Below are 11,998 nucleotides of genomic sequence, written 5' to 3' on the forward strand. Positions count from 1 at the left end.
AATGTGAGTCAAAGCCTGAGGTAAGAAGACAGTGGCATTCACCTCACAGTGGCATTAACCCTTCCTTTTCATTCTCATCCAGAAGTGAACACAACAAATACTAATATGGTCTGTGTATGAGAATGCTAAAGCTCTCTTCTCTTCCCTCACTTATGTTTATACAGTCTTAAATTAACTGGATGACTTGCCTTGATCTGGCTGGACTACATCACTGCCTTTAACTTCTTTAAAGATGTACTACTGAAATCCTCCCATTTCCTTGTTGATAAAATTCTAGTAGTTTGCCTAATTTCAGTTTATGTGAAAAAAACAAGCTGCCATTGTGTAGATAATCATTTTACCATCTAAACCTCTGAAAAATATATTTTCCATAACCAAAAATATTGTATATTCATATTTTTGAAGCTGGTGTACAAAACCAAATGGGAAGCATAGAACTATCACATAGAACAGATCTACCACTTAGACTTGCTTGCAATGGGAGTGAAAATTCTATAACTCAAATTTCTATGGATTTGGTTGGATCGCCCAAAAGTTACATATTGTTGCTTTAAGCAGTGTTTGATGCAGTAGGAGAGGCTGTAGTTGATTTTCCTTTTATTTGATTCTGCAGAGGTTACAGTTCCACTAATGGCCATCTCCAGAAATCTGTTTTTAATTAAATTAGGGACCTGTGTGTGTGTGTGTGTGTGTGTGTGTGTGTGTGTGTGTGTGTGTGTGTGTGTGTGTGTGTGTGTGTGTGTGTGTGTGTGTGTGTGTGTGTGTGTGTGTGTGTGTGTGTGTGTGTGTGTGTGTGTGTGTGTGTGTGTGTGTGAGATTGCACAGCTGTAAATCCCACATTGAGAATATTTTTTCTCAACCTTATGCAAATATAAAGGCAAATACATTTTCAATTCAAGGAACCTCTTCTACTCGGTTTGCTGTAAACAATGTTGATGGTGTAAATGTACAGTCAGCATAAAGGTTGGATGGAAACCTGGTTACAGATTGAGGTGAAAGTGGTGTTACACTGGAATTCCACCATCAAATATGTTGAGATTGTTAGAACAAGTCGGGTTTAAAAAACATATTGTGGTGAGAGGAGCTTGTCCTGTCTAAGAAACACTGTCTGGGAAACACTGGTGGTTCAGTAGAGAGGCTGTGGTACACGTTTTACCTTCTCTGTGTGTTTCCTCAGGGGGCGATGATGAGACTACAAGGGAATGGCGCGCTGCACCAGGGCGACCTTGACGCCGCTGAAAAGGAGAGACAAATGGAGGTGTGTATGAGAAAGGGACAGTTCACCTCAAGTCCCTCTGTATGCGTCAGGATAAATGTACAGACCTCAGTCTCAAATAGATGGGAAGACTGGCATCATCTTAAACTGTCACAAACGGTGATAACAGAGAAGGAATCAGTGCCATTGTTATTACAGCATTCTTGAATCACATTCATTCTGAATGGTTCCATTTCTCTAGTTGAGTTTTACCATTGTGTTTTCTTGCAGAGGGTCCGTGCTGCTGAAGAAGACACGGTGAAGGGCGACAATGGAAACGGGAAGCAGAAGAAAATTCAGCATTGTAGGACGGACGGTAAGTTGGAGTGTGATAACAATGGAGCTTTTTCACTTCATTTCCCTTTATTGTGCAATACTTCTGGTCAACTCACTATAAGTAGACTGTTAGTCTGTTACCAACTCTTATTCTAATGATTTATTCTAAGTGACATCTCTCTAGCCAGGGAACTGTGGACCAGAAGTACCGTCTCATCTTGACCACCAGCACTGGACTGACATAGGTGCCCCTCTGAGGTCGCGTTTTTTGTGGATTTACCTTTTTGGGAAAGATCTGAATTGAATCATTATTGAGAATCATGGATTTAAAGGAACCAAATCCCTTTTTGACTTTGACTTCTTGACTATTAAAAAAAATATATATATGTTTTAATTTCACCTTTATTTAACCATGTAGGCTAGATGAGAACAAGTTCTCATTTACAACTGCAACCTGGCCAAGATAAAGCAAAGCAGTGCGACACAAACAACAACAGAGTTACACATGGAATAAACAAACATACAGTCAAAAATACAATAGAAAAAGTATATATACAGGCAATAAATAGACCATAGTGGCGAAATAATTACAATATAATTACAATATAGCAATTAAACACTGGAGTGATAGATGTGCAGAAGATGAGTGTGCAAGTAGAGATACTGGGGTGCAAAGAAGCAAAATAAATAACATTATGGAGATGAGGTAGTTGGATGGGCTATTTACAGGTGCAGTGATCTGTGAGCTGCTCTGACCGCTGGTGCTAGCTAGTGAGGAGATATAAGTCTCAGCTTCAGTGATTTTTGCATTTGTTCCAGTCATTGGCAGCAGTGAACTGGAAGGAAAAGGCGGCCTGAAGGAAATCGGCTTTTTAGGGTGACCAGTGAAATATACCTGCTGGAGCGCGTGCGACTGGTGGGTGCTGCTATGGTGGCCAGTGCGCTGAGATAAGGCGGAGCTTTACCTAGCAAAGACTTATAGATGACCTGGAGCCAGTGTGTTTGGCTACGAATATGAAGCGAGGGCCAGCCAACGAGCATACAGTTCGCAGTGGTGGGTAGTATATGGGGCTTTGGTGACAAAACGGATGGCACTGTGATAGACTGAATCCAATTTGCTGGTAAGTGTTGGAGGCTATTTTGTAAATGACATCGGAGGATCGGTTTATATAGTCAGTTTTACGAGGTATGTTTGGCAGCATGAGTGAAGGATGCTTTGTTGCGAACTAGGAAGCCGATTCAGATTTAATTTTGGATTGGAGATGCTTAATGTGAGTCTGGAAGGAGAGTTTACAGTCTAACCAGACACCTAGGTATTTGTAGTTGTCCACATATTCTAAGTCAGAATCGTCCAGAATAGTGATGCTGGACGGGCGGACAGGTGCGGGCAGCGATCGGTTGAAGAGCATGCATTTAGTTTTACTTGCATTTAATGGCAGTTGGAGGCCACAGAAGGAGAGTTGTATGGCATTGAAGCTCATCTGGAGGTTAGTTAACACAGTGTCCAAAGAAGGGCCAAGTATACAGAATAATGTTACGAACCGGCTCAAAGCCCGTAACAAAAGGAGACAAACGTGGAGATAAGGAGTAACAAAACATATATTTACTAAATAAACTAAACTATGTACAATATACAATGGTGTGTGTAATCAGTAGTGTAAGTGAGTGTTTTGCATGCATAAATGTGATAATGCAGGGTGTTGAAAGATGCCAAAGCAAACCAACCAAAAGCCACCAAGAAACACAACCAAATCTATAAAGGTGTCTGCATGGAGAGTCTCTTCCATGAATGGGGAAGTGGTGTATTTATCCTGGAGACACTGGGCCCAGAGTGTTTCCCATGCTTAATGACGGCCACTCCCAACTCCGCCCACGGCATCTAATAAGGAAACAAGAACAAGAGAATCGGCTTTCTAATCTCTGGGGATCTCAGACGATATGAAAGAGAGGTTGAACAGGCTAGTAATAGGGTTTGCAACCTATTTTAGAAAATCTCATTTTAGAAAGAGCGGGTCAGATTATCTAGCCCGGCTGATTTGTAGGGGTCAGATTTTGCGGCTCTTTCAGAACATCAGCTGTCTGGATTTGGGTGAAGGAGGAAATGGGGAGGCTTGCACAATTGTGGGGGTGCAGGGCTGTTGAACGGGGTAGGGGTAGCCAGGTGGAAAGCACAGCCAGCCGTGGAAAAATGCTTATTGAAGTTCTCACTTATCGGTTTATTGGTGGTGACAGTGTTTCCCTAGCCTCAGTGCAGTGGGCAGCTGGGAGGAGGTGCTCTTATTCTCCATGGACTTTTACAGTGTCCCAGAACTTTTTGGAGTTTGTGCTACAGGATGCAAATTTCTGTTTGAAAAAGCTAGCCTTTGCTTTCCTAACTGCCTGTGTATATTGGTTCCTAACTTCCCTGAAAAGTTGCATATCACTGGGGATATTCGTGCTAATGCAGAACCCACAGGATGTTGTGCTGGTCGAGGGCAGTCTGGTCTGGAGTGAACCAAGGGCTATCTCTTCTTAGTTCTACATTTTTTTGAGGCAGGGCATGCTTATTTCAGATGGTGAGGAAAGGACTTTTAAAGAATAACCAGGCATCCTCTACTGACGGAATGAGGTCAATATCCTTCCAGGATACCCGGGCCGGGACGATTAGAAAGGCCTGCTCACTGAAGTGTTTTAGAGAGCGTTTGACAGTGATGAGGGGTGGTCGTTCGACCACAGACAATGGGGTATTGTGTTCAGACTCATGAGGGGGAAAACTATTGAATCCATTTTAGAAAAAGACTAATGTAACAAAATGTTGAAAAAGTCAAGGGGTCTGAATACTTTCCAAATGCACTGTATCCTGGCAAATGAGAAATGTTCACTAACAGGGATGTAAACAAATTTGTGCAGAAATGTTTAGAGAAATAAGCTTTTTGTGCATATGGAACATTTCTAGAATCTTTTATTTCAGCTCATGAAACATGGGACCAACACTTTACATGTTACGTTTATATATATTTTTTATTCAGTAAATCTTAATGACTATGTGTACAGTACATACAATTTGTATAAAACCCATATGGGTGTGAGACAACATCCTCCCGTGGCTGAGAAGTGTATTTAAGGCTTATGTGTAATGTATGTATTATGTTAGTGTGTAATGTACAGTGTCTATTTTGTATACAGCAGAACTGTGTGTCGAAGACCATTTTCCCCTTGGGACATTAAAGTTCATCCTCTTCCTATACGCTGTATCTATAATTATATGACTATTTTAGGTTGACTATAATTTCATTACACAATTTCTGATACATCATGCCTTACTTTTATTTTCCTGCATCAGTAAAATCAGGAAGTGCATCATCTATGCCTCGACCGCCATTCAATCCAATCAGACAGCCCCATTCTGGAACTTTGAGGGACTATGACATGATACCTCTAGTGAATTTAATAGGATCTATATTGACTAATAGTGGACAGGGTGTCCCCAAAGACTTTTAATCTGTAGTGTAGTCTAGATACATTTCTGCGCAAATTTCTGTTTGAAAAGCTAGCCTTTGCTTAACTGACTGTGTATGGGTTGCTTCCCGACTTCCCTGAAAAGTTGCATATCGCGGGGACTATTCGAAGCTAGTGCAGTGCGCCACATGATGTTTCGTGCTGGTCAGGGGCAGTCAAGTCTGGAGTCACTGTATTATGTATCTGTTCTTAGTTCTGAATTTTTTGAAAGGGGTGTGCTTTATGATGGTGAGGAAAGCACTTTTGAAGAACAACCAGGCATCCTCTATTGACGGGGATATGTCAGTATCCTTCAGGATACCCGCCAGGTCGATTAGAAAGGCCTGCTCGCAGAAGTGTTTTAGAGCGTTTGACAGTGATGAGGGGTGGTCATTTGACCGCTGACCTATAACGGACGCAGGCAATGAGGCAGTGACTCCTGAGATCCTGGTTGAAAACAGCAGAGGTGTATTTAGAGGGCAAGTTGGTCAGATGATATCTATGAGGCTGCCAATGCTTACTGATTTGGAGTTGTAGCTGGTAGGTTCCTTGGATAATTTGTGTGAGATTTAGGGCATCTAGCTTAGATTGTAGGACAGCCGTGGGTGTTAAGCATATCCAAGTTTAGGTTACCTAACAAAGTTCTGAAGATAGATGGGGGCAATCAATAGTGAGAGACTTATTTCTGGAGAGATGGATTTCCTTTTCCTTGCATGGGCGACATGAAAGTAAAAATCTTGAAATGAAGCAGAACATGTGATAGCTTGCGCAAACAAGCTCAATAAAGATGGCAGTGTTGGGATTTGAACCCACCCCTCCTTAGAGACTGGAGCCTTAATCCAGCGCCTTAAACCGCTCGGCCACACTACCCAGCTCTGTCAAATTATTTGCACTTTCTCGTCAGTTACCTAGAGCGTCTGCACTTCCTTGTATTTTAGTCTTCTTTTTCATTTTCTTCTTTAAAATCTTTATGTATCTCACGTTGCTCTTGCGTCCTTCATCTTTTTTTGATTCTCTTTTTAAAAATCTGAATTTATCTGATGTTGCTCTTTCTTCCATCGTATAAACATAGAATTAGTTTCTGCTTTCTGTCTGAAGCAGATTGAATTAGAAAAACACGGCAGATAATTGCAATAACAGACTTGGGATTTAGGTTAAAGGCTGGATTCCCTTCATTTGTCCGGTGTCCTTGGTGGCCTTGTTTGAAATTACATTACAGTTTTCTGTTGAGAAAAACTTGCAGCGTTGGACTTCGAACCCACACCTCCGAAAGACTGGGTCCTTAAATCCAGTTCTCTGGACAGCTCGGCCACAGTACCCAATGTTAAAATGGACTGCTTGGTCGTCGCACAGACCATCACAAGTCTCCTTTTTTCCAATCAAGATTTGATGAACAACCACCGGTAGGAGGTGCTACTGCCACAAGGAGCACAGGGACTTGGTGGCTGGTTGGTTAAGGCGATGGACTACACTATTGAGTTGGAACCCATCCGTGACACACAACATTGCTTTTCCCTTGCATGGGCGACATGAAAGTAAAAATCTTGAAATGAAGCAGAACATGTGATAGCTTGCGCAAACAAGCTCAATAAAGATGGCAGTGGTGGGATTTGAACCCACGCCTCCTTAGAGACTGGAGCCTTAATCCAGCGCCTTAGACCGCTCGGCCACACTACCCAGCTCTGTCAAATTATTTGCACTTTCTCGTCAGTTACCTAGAGCGTCTGCACTTCCTTGTATTTTAGTCTTCTTTTTCATTTTCTTCTTTAAAATCTTTATGTATCTCACGTTGCTCTTGCGTCCTTCATCTTTTTTTGATTCTCTTTTTAAAATCTTAATGTATCTGATGTTGCTCTTTCTTCCATCGTATTTACTTAGAATTAGTTTCTGCTTTTATGTCTGAAGCAGATTGAATTAGAAAAACACGGCAGATAATTGCAAAAACAGACTTGGGATTTAGGGTAAAGGCTGGATTCCCTTTATTTGTCCGGTGTCCTTGGTGGCCTTGTTTGAAATTACATTACAGTTTTCTGTTGAGAAAAAGTTGCAGCGGTGGACTTTGAACCGAAAGACTGGGTTCTTAAATCCAGTTCTCTGGACAGCTCGGCCACAGTACCCACTGTTAAAATGGACTGCTTGGTCGTCGCACAGACCATCACAACTTTCCTTTTTTCCAATCAAGGATTTGATGTGAACAACCACCGGTAGGAGGTGCAACTGCCACCGCGGAGCACAGGGACTTGGTGGCTGGTTGGTTAAGGCGATGGACTACACTATTGAGTTGGAACACCATCCGTGACACACACATTGCTTATTTTCTCCCTTGCATGGGCGACATGAAAGTAAAAACCCTGAAATAAAGAAAAACATGTGATAGCTTGCGCAAACAAGCTCAATAAAGATGGCAGTGGTGGGATTTGAACCCACGCCTCCTTAGAGACTGGAGCCTAATCCAGCGCCTTAGACCGCCGGCCACACTACCCATCTATGGCAAATTATTTGCACTTTCTCGTCAGTTACCTAGAGCGTCTGCACTTCCTTGTATTTTAGTCTTCTTTTTCATTTTCTTCTTTAAAATCTTTATCTATCTCACGCTGCTCTTGCGTCCTTCATCTTTTTGATTCTTTAAAATGTTAATTAATCTGATGTTGCTCTTCTTCCATCGTATAAACTTAGAATTAGTTTCTGCTTTTCTGTCTGAAGCAGATTGAATTGGAAAACATGGCAGATAATTGCACAATAGACTGGATTTAGGTAAAGGCTGGATTCCCTTTATTTGTCCGTGTCCTTGTGGCCTTGTTTGAAATTACATTACAGTTTTCAAGTTGAGAAAACTTGCAGCGTGACTTGAACCCAAGAATGGGTTCTAACCAGCTCCTGACAGCCCACACAGTACCCACTGTTAAATGGACTGCTTGGTCGCCGCACAGACCATCACAAGTTTCCTTTTTCCAATCAAGGATTTAATGTGAACAACCACCGGTAGGAGCAGTAATCATCATGGAGCACATGACTTGGTGGCTGGTTGTTAAGGCGATGGACTACACTATTGAGTTGGAACCCCATCCGCGACACACAACATTGCTTATTTTCTCCTTGCATGGGCGACATGAAAGTAAAAACCTGAAATAAAGAAGAACATGTGATAGCTTAGCAAACAAGCTCAATAAAGATGGCAGTGGTGGGATTTGAAACCACGCCTCCTTAGAGACTGGAGCCTTAATCCAGCGCCTGAGACCGCTCGCCACACTACCCAGCTCTGGCAATGATTTGCACTTCTCGTCAGTTACCTAGAGCGTCTGCACTCCTTGTATTTAGTCTTCTTTTTCATTTTCTTCTTTAAAATCTTTATCTATCTCACGTTGCTCTTACGTCCTTCATCTTTTTTAATTCTCTTTTTAAAAATCTTAATTTATCTGATGTTGCGTCTTTCTTCCATCGTATAAACTTAGAATTAGTTTCTGCTTTTCTGTCTGAAGCAGATTGAATTAGAAAACATGGCAGATAATTGCAATAACAGACTCGGGATTTGTGGGTAAAGGCTGATTCCCTTTATTTGTCCGTGCCCTTGGTGGGCCTGTTTGAAATTACAATACAGTTTTCTGTTGAGAAAAAGTTGCATGTGGACTTTGAACCAAAGACGTCTAAATCCAGTTCTCTGGACAGCTCGCCACAGTACTGTAAAAATGGACTGCTTGGTCGTCTCACAGACCATCACAACTTTCCCCATTTTCCAATCATGATTTGACGTGAACAACCACCGGTAGGGAGGTGCAACTGCCACGCGGGAGCACAGGACTCGGTGGCTGGTTGGTTAAGGCGATGGACTACACTATTGAGTTGGTCCCCATCTGTGACACACAACATTGCTTCTTTCTCCTGCATGGGCAATGAAAGTAAAAATCTTGAAATGAACATGAACTTGTGATAGCTTGCGCAAAACATGCTCAAAAAGATGGCAGTGGTGGGATTTGAACCCACCCCTCCTTAGAGAATGGAGCCTTAATCCAGCACCTTAGACCCCACGGCCACACTACCCGGGTCTGTAAACTACTCACACTTTCGTCAGTTACCTAGAGCCGCCAGTAATTTCCTTGTATTTTAGTCTTCTTTTCATTTTCTTTAAAATCTTTATGTATTCATGTTGCTCTTGCGTCCTTCATCATTTTTTGATTCTCTTTTAAAAATCTTAATTTATCTGATGTTGCTCTTTCTTCCATCGGATAAACTTAGAATTAGTTTCTGATTTTATTTCTGAAGCAGATTGAATTAGAAAAACACGGTAGATAATTGCAGTAACAGATCGGGAATTAGGGTAAAGGCTGATTCTCTTTTGTCCGGGTGTCCTTGGTGGCCTTGTTTGAAATACATTGTTGTTTTCTGTTGAGAAAGTTGCAGCTGTGGACTTGAACTAACACCTCCGAAGACTGGGTCCTAACCAGTTCTCTGGACAGTCGGGCCACAGTACCACTGTTAAATGGACTGCTTGGTCGCCGCACAGACCATCACAACTTTCCATTTTTCAATCAAGTGATTTGACGAACAACCACCGGTAGGAGGTGCAATGTGACACCGCTGGGAACAGGACTTCTGGTGCCTGGTTGGTTAAGGCGATGGACTACACTATTGAAGAACCTCATCCCGTGACACACAACATTGCTTTTACTTCCATTGCATGGGCGACATGAAAGTAAAACCCTGAAATAAAGCAGAACATGTGATCGCTAGCCAAAACAAGCTCAATAAAATCTATGGCAGTGAGTGGATATTTGAACCCACGCCTCCTTAGAGACTGGAGCCTTAATCCAGCACCTTAGACCGCCGGTCACATCACCCAGGTCTGCAAATTTTCACACTTTTCTCATCAGTTACCTAGAGCTTGCTAGCCTCCTTGTATTTTAGTCTTCTTTTTCATTTTCTTCTTTAAAAATCTTTATGTATCTCACGTTGCACTTGGGTCCTTCATCTTTTTTGACTTTCTTTAAAATCTTGAATTACCTTGATGCTGTTTTTCTTCCATCGGATAAACTTAGAATAGTTTCTGCTGTACATTGGAAGCAGACTGAATTAGAAAAACACGGCAGATAATGCACAACAGATGTGGGAGTGAGGTAAAGGCTGGATTCCCTTATTTGTCCGGTGTCCCAGGCCTTGTTTGAAATTACATTACAGTTTTCTGTTGAGAAAATTTGCAGCGGTGGATCTTTGAACCGACACCTCCGCACAGACTGGGTCCGTTCAACCAGTTCTCTGACAACTCGCCACAGTGCCCACTGTTGAAAGTGGACTGCTGGTGGTCGCCGTGCATACCATCTGACAACCTTCCTTTCCAATCAAGGATTTGATGTGAACAACCACCGTAGAGGTAACTGCCAATCAGGTGGCACAGGATCGTGACAGGCTGTTGCGTTAAGGCAATGGACTACACTATTGAGTTGGAACCCCATCCGTGACACACAATATTGCTCTTTCTCCCTTGCATGAGGCATATGAAAGTAAAACCCTGAAATAAAGCAGAACATGTGATAGCTTGCGCAAATGCTCATAAAGATGGCAGTGGTGGGATTTGAACCCACACCTCCTTAGAGACTGGAGCCTTAAATCCAGCGCCTTAGACCACTCGGCCACACTACTCCAGCTCTGGGCAAACTATTCACACTTTCTCGTCAGTTACCTAGAGCGCCTACACCCTTGTATTTAGTCTGCTTTTTCATTTTCTTCTTGTTTAAAATATGTATCTCATGTTGCTTCTTGCGTCCTCATCTTTTGATTCTTTTTAAAAATCTTAATTTATCTGATGTTGTTTTTCTTCCATCGTATAAACTTAGAATTAGTTTCTGATTTTATGTCTGAAGCAGATTGAATTAAAAACACGGCAGATAATTGCAATAACAGATAAATTAGGGTAAAGGCTGGATTCCCTTTATTTGTCCGGTGTCCATGGTGGCCTTGTTTGAAATTACATTACAGTTTTCTGTTGAAAATGCAAAGTGGACTAACCAACACTCCGAAAGATTGGGTCCTGAATCCAGTTCTCTGGACAGCTCGGCCACAGTACCCACTACAAATGGACTGCTTGGTCGCACAGACCATCACAAGTTTCCTTTTTTCCAATCATGATTTGACTTGAACAACCACCGGTAGGATGTGCAACTGCCACCGCAGGGGGCACAGGACTTGGTGCCCGGGTTGGTTAAGGCAATGGACTACACTATTGAGTTGGAACCCCATCCGGGACACACAACATTGCTTCTTTTCCTGCATGGGCGACATAAAAAAGTAAAACACTGAAATAAAGCAGAACATGGGGATAGCTTGCAAACATGCTCAATAAAGATGGCAGGTGGATTTGAACCCACGCCTCCTTAGAGACTGAGCCTAAATCCAGCCTTAGACCACTCGTCACACCACCAACAAGCTTCCACAACTATTCACACTTCTGCACGTTACCTAGAGCGTCTGCAATTCCTTGTATTTTAGTCTTCTTTTCATTTTCTCCTTTAAAATCTTTATGTATCTAATGTTGCACTTGGGTCCTTCATCTTTGATTCTTTTTTAAAATCTGAATTTATCTGATGTTGCTCTTTTTCTTCCATCGGATAAACTTGAATTAGTTTCTGCTTTTATGTCTGAAGCAGATTGAATTCAAAAACACGGTGATAATTGCATAACAGATGTGGGAATTAGGGGTAAAGGCTGATTCCATTTATTTGTCCGGTGTCCTTGGTGGCCTTGTTTGAAATTACATTACAGTTTTCTGTTGAGAAAATTTGCAGCTGGGACTTTGAACCGACTCCGCAAGACTGGGTCCTTAAATCCAGTTCTCTGGACACCGGCCACAGTACCCACTGTTAAATGGACTGCTTGGTCGCCGCACAGACCATCACAATCTCTTCTTTTTCCAATCAAGGATTTGATGTGAACAACGCACCGGCAGGATAGTAGCCAGCCGCCATGGAGCACAGGACTTGGTGGCCCTGGTTGGTTAAG

General features: G+C 42.2%; 1 protein-coding gene and 3 non-coding genes across 4 annotated transcripts in view; 1 reads left to right on the forward strand and 3 right to left on the reverse strand.

Annotated features, from left to right (window-relative positions):
- Positions 1-1,183: 1,183 nt before the first annotated feature.
- Positions 1,184-11,998, forward strand: part of LOC124010719 (TRAF2 and NCK-interacting protein kinase-like) — a 66,860-nt gene continuing 56,045 nt past the window's right edge. Inside the window, exons 1-2 of the mRNA XM_046323365.1 lie at positions 1,184-1,258; positions 1,487-1,571. Coding sequence (XP_046179321.1) covers positions 1,184-1,258; positions 1,487-1,571 — 160 coding nt within the window. The remainder of the gene's footprint in view (positions 1,259-1,486; positions 1,572-11,998) is intronic.
- On the reverse strand, positions 5,797-5,878 carry trnal-aag. The gene has a single exon. It is a non-coding gene; the product is annotated as a tRNA-Leu (tRNA).
- trnal-aag lies at positions 6,604-6,685 on the reverse strand. The gene has a single exon. It is a non-coding gene; the product is annotated as a tRNA-Leu (tRNA).
- Positions 10,560-10,642, reverse strand: trnal-uaa. Its single transcript has one exon. It is a non-coding gene; the product is annotated as a tRNA-Leu (tRNA).

Source organism: Oncorhynchus gorbuscha, linkage group LG23, assembly GCF_021184085.1.
Source record: "Oncorhynchus gorbuscha isolate QuinsamMale2020 ecotype Even-year linkage group LG23, OgorEven_v1.0, whole genome shotgun sequence".
In the NCBI taxonomy this organism is placed as follows: Eukaryota; Metazoa; Chordata; class Actinopteri; order Salmoniformes; family Salmonidae; genus Oncorhynchus; species Oncorhynchus gorbuscha.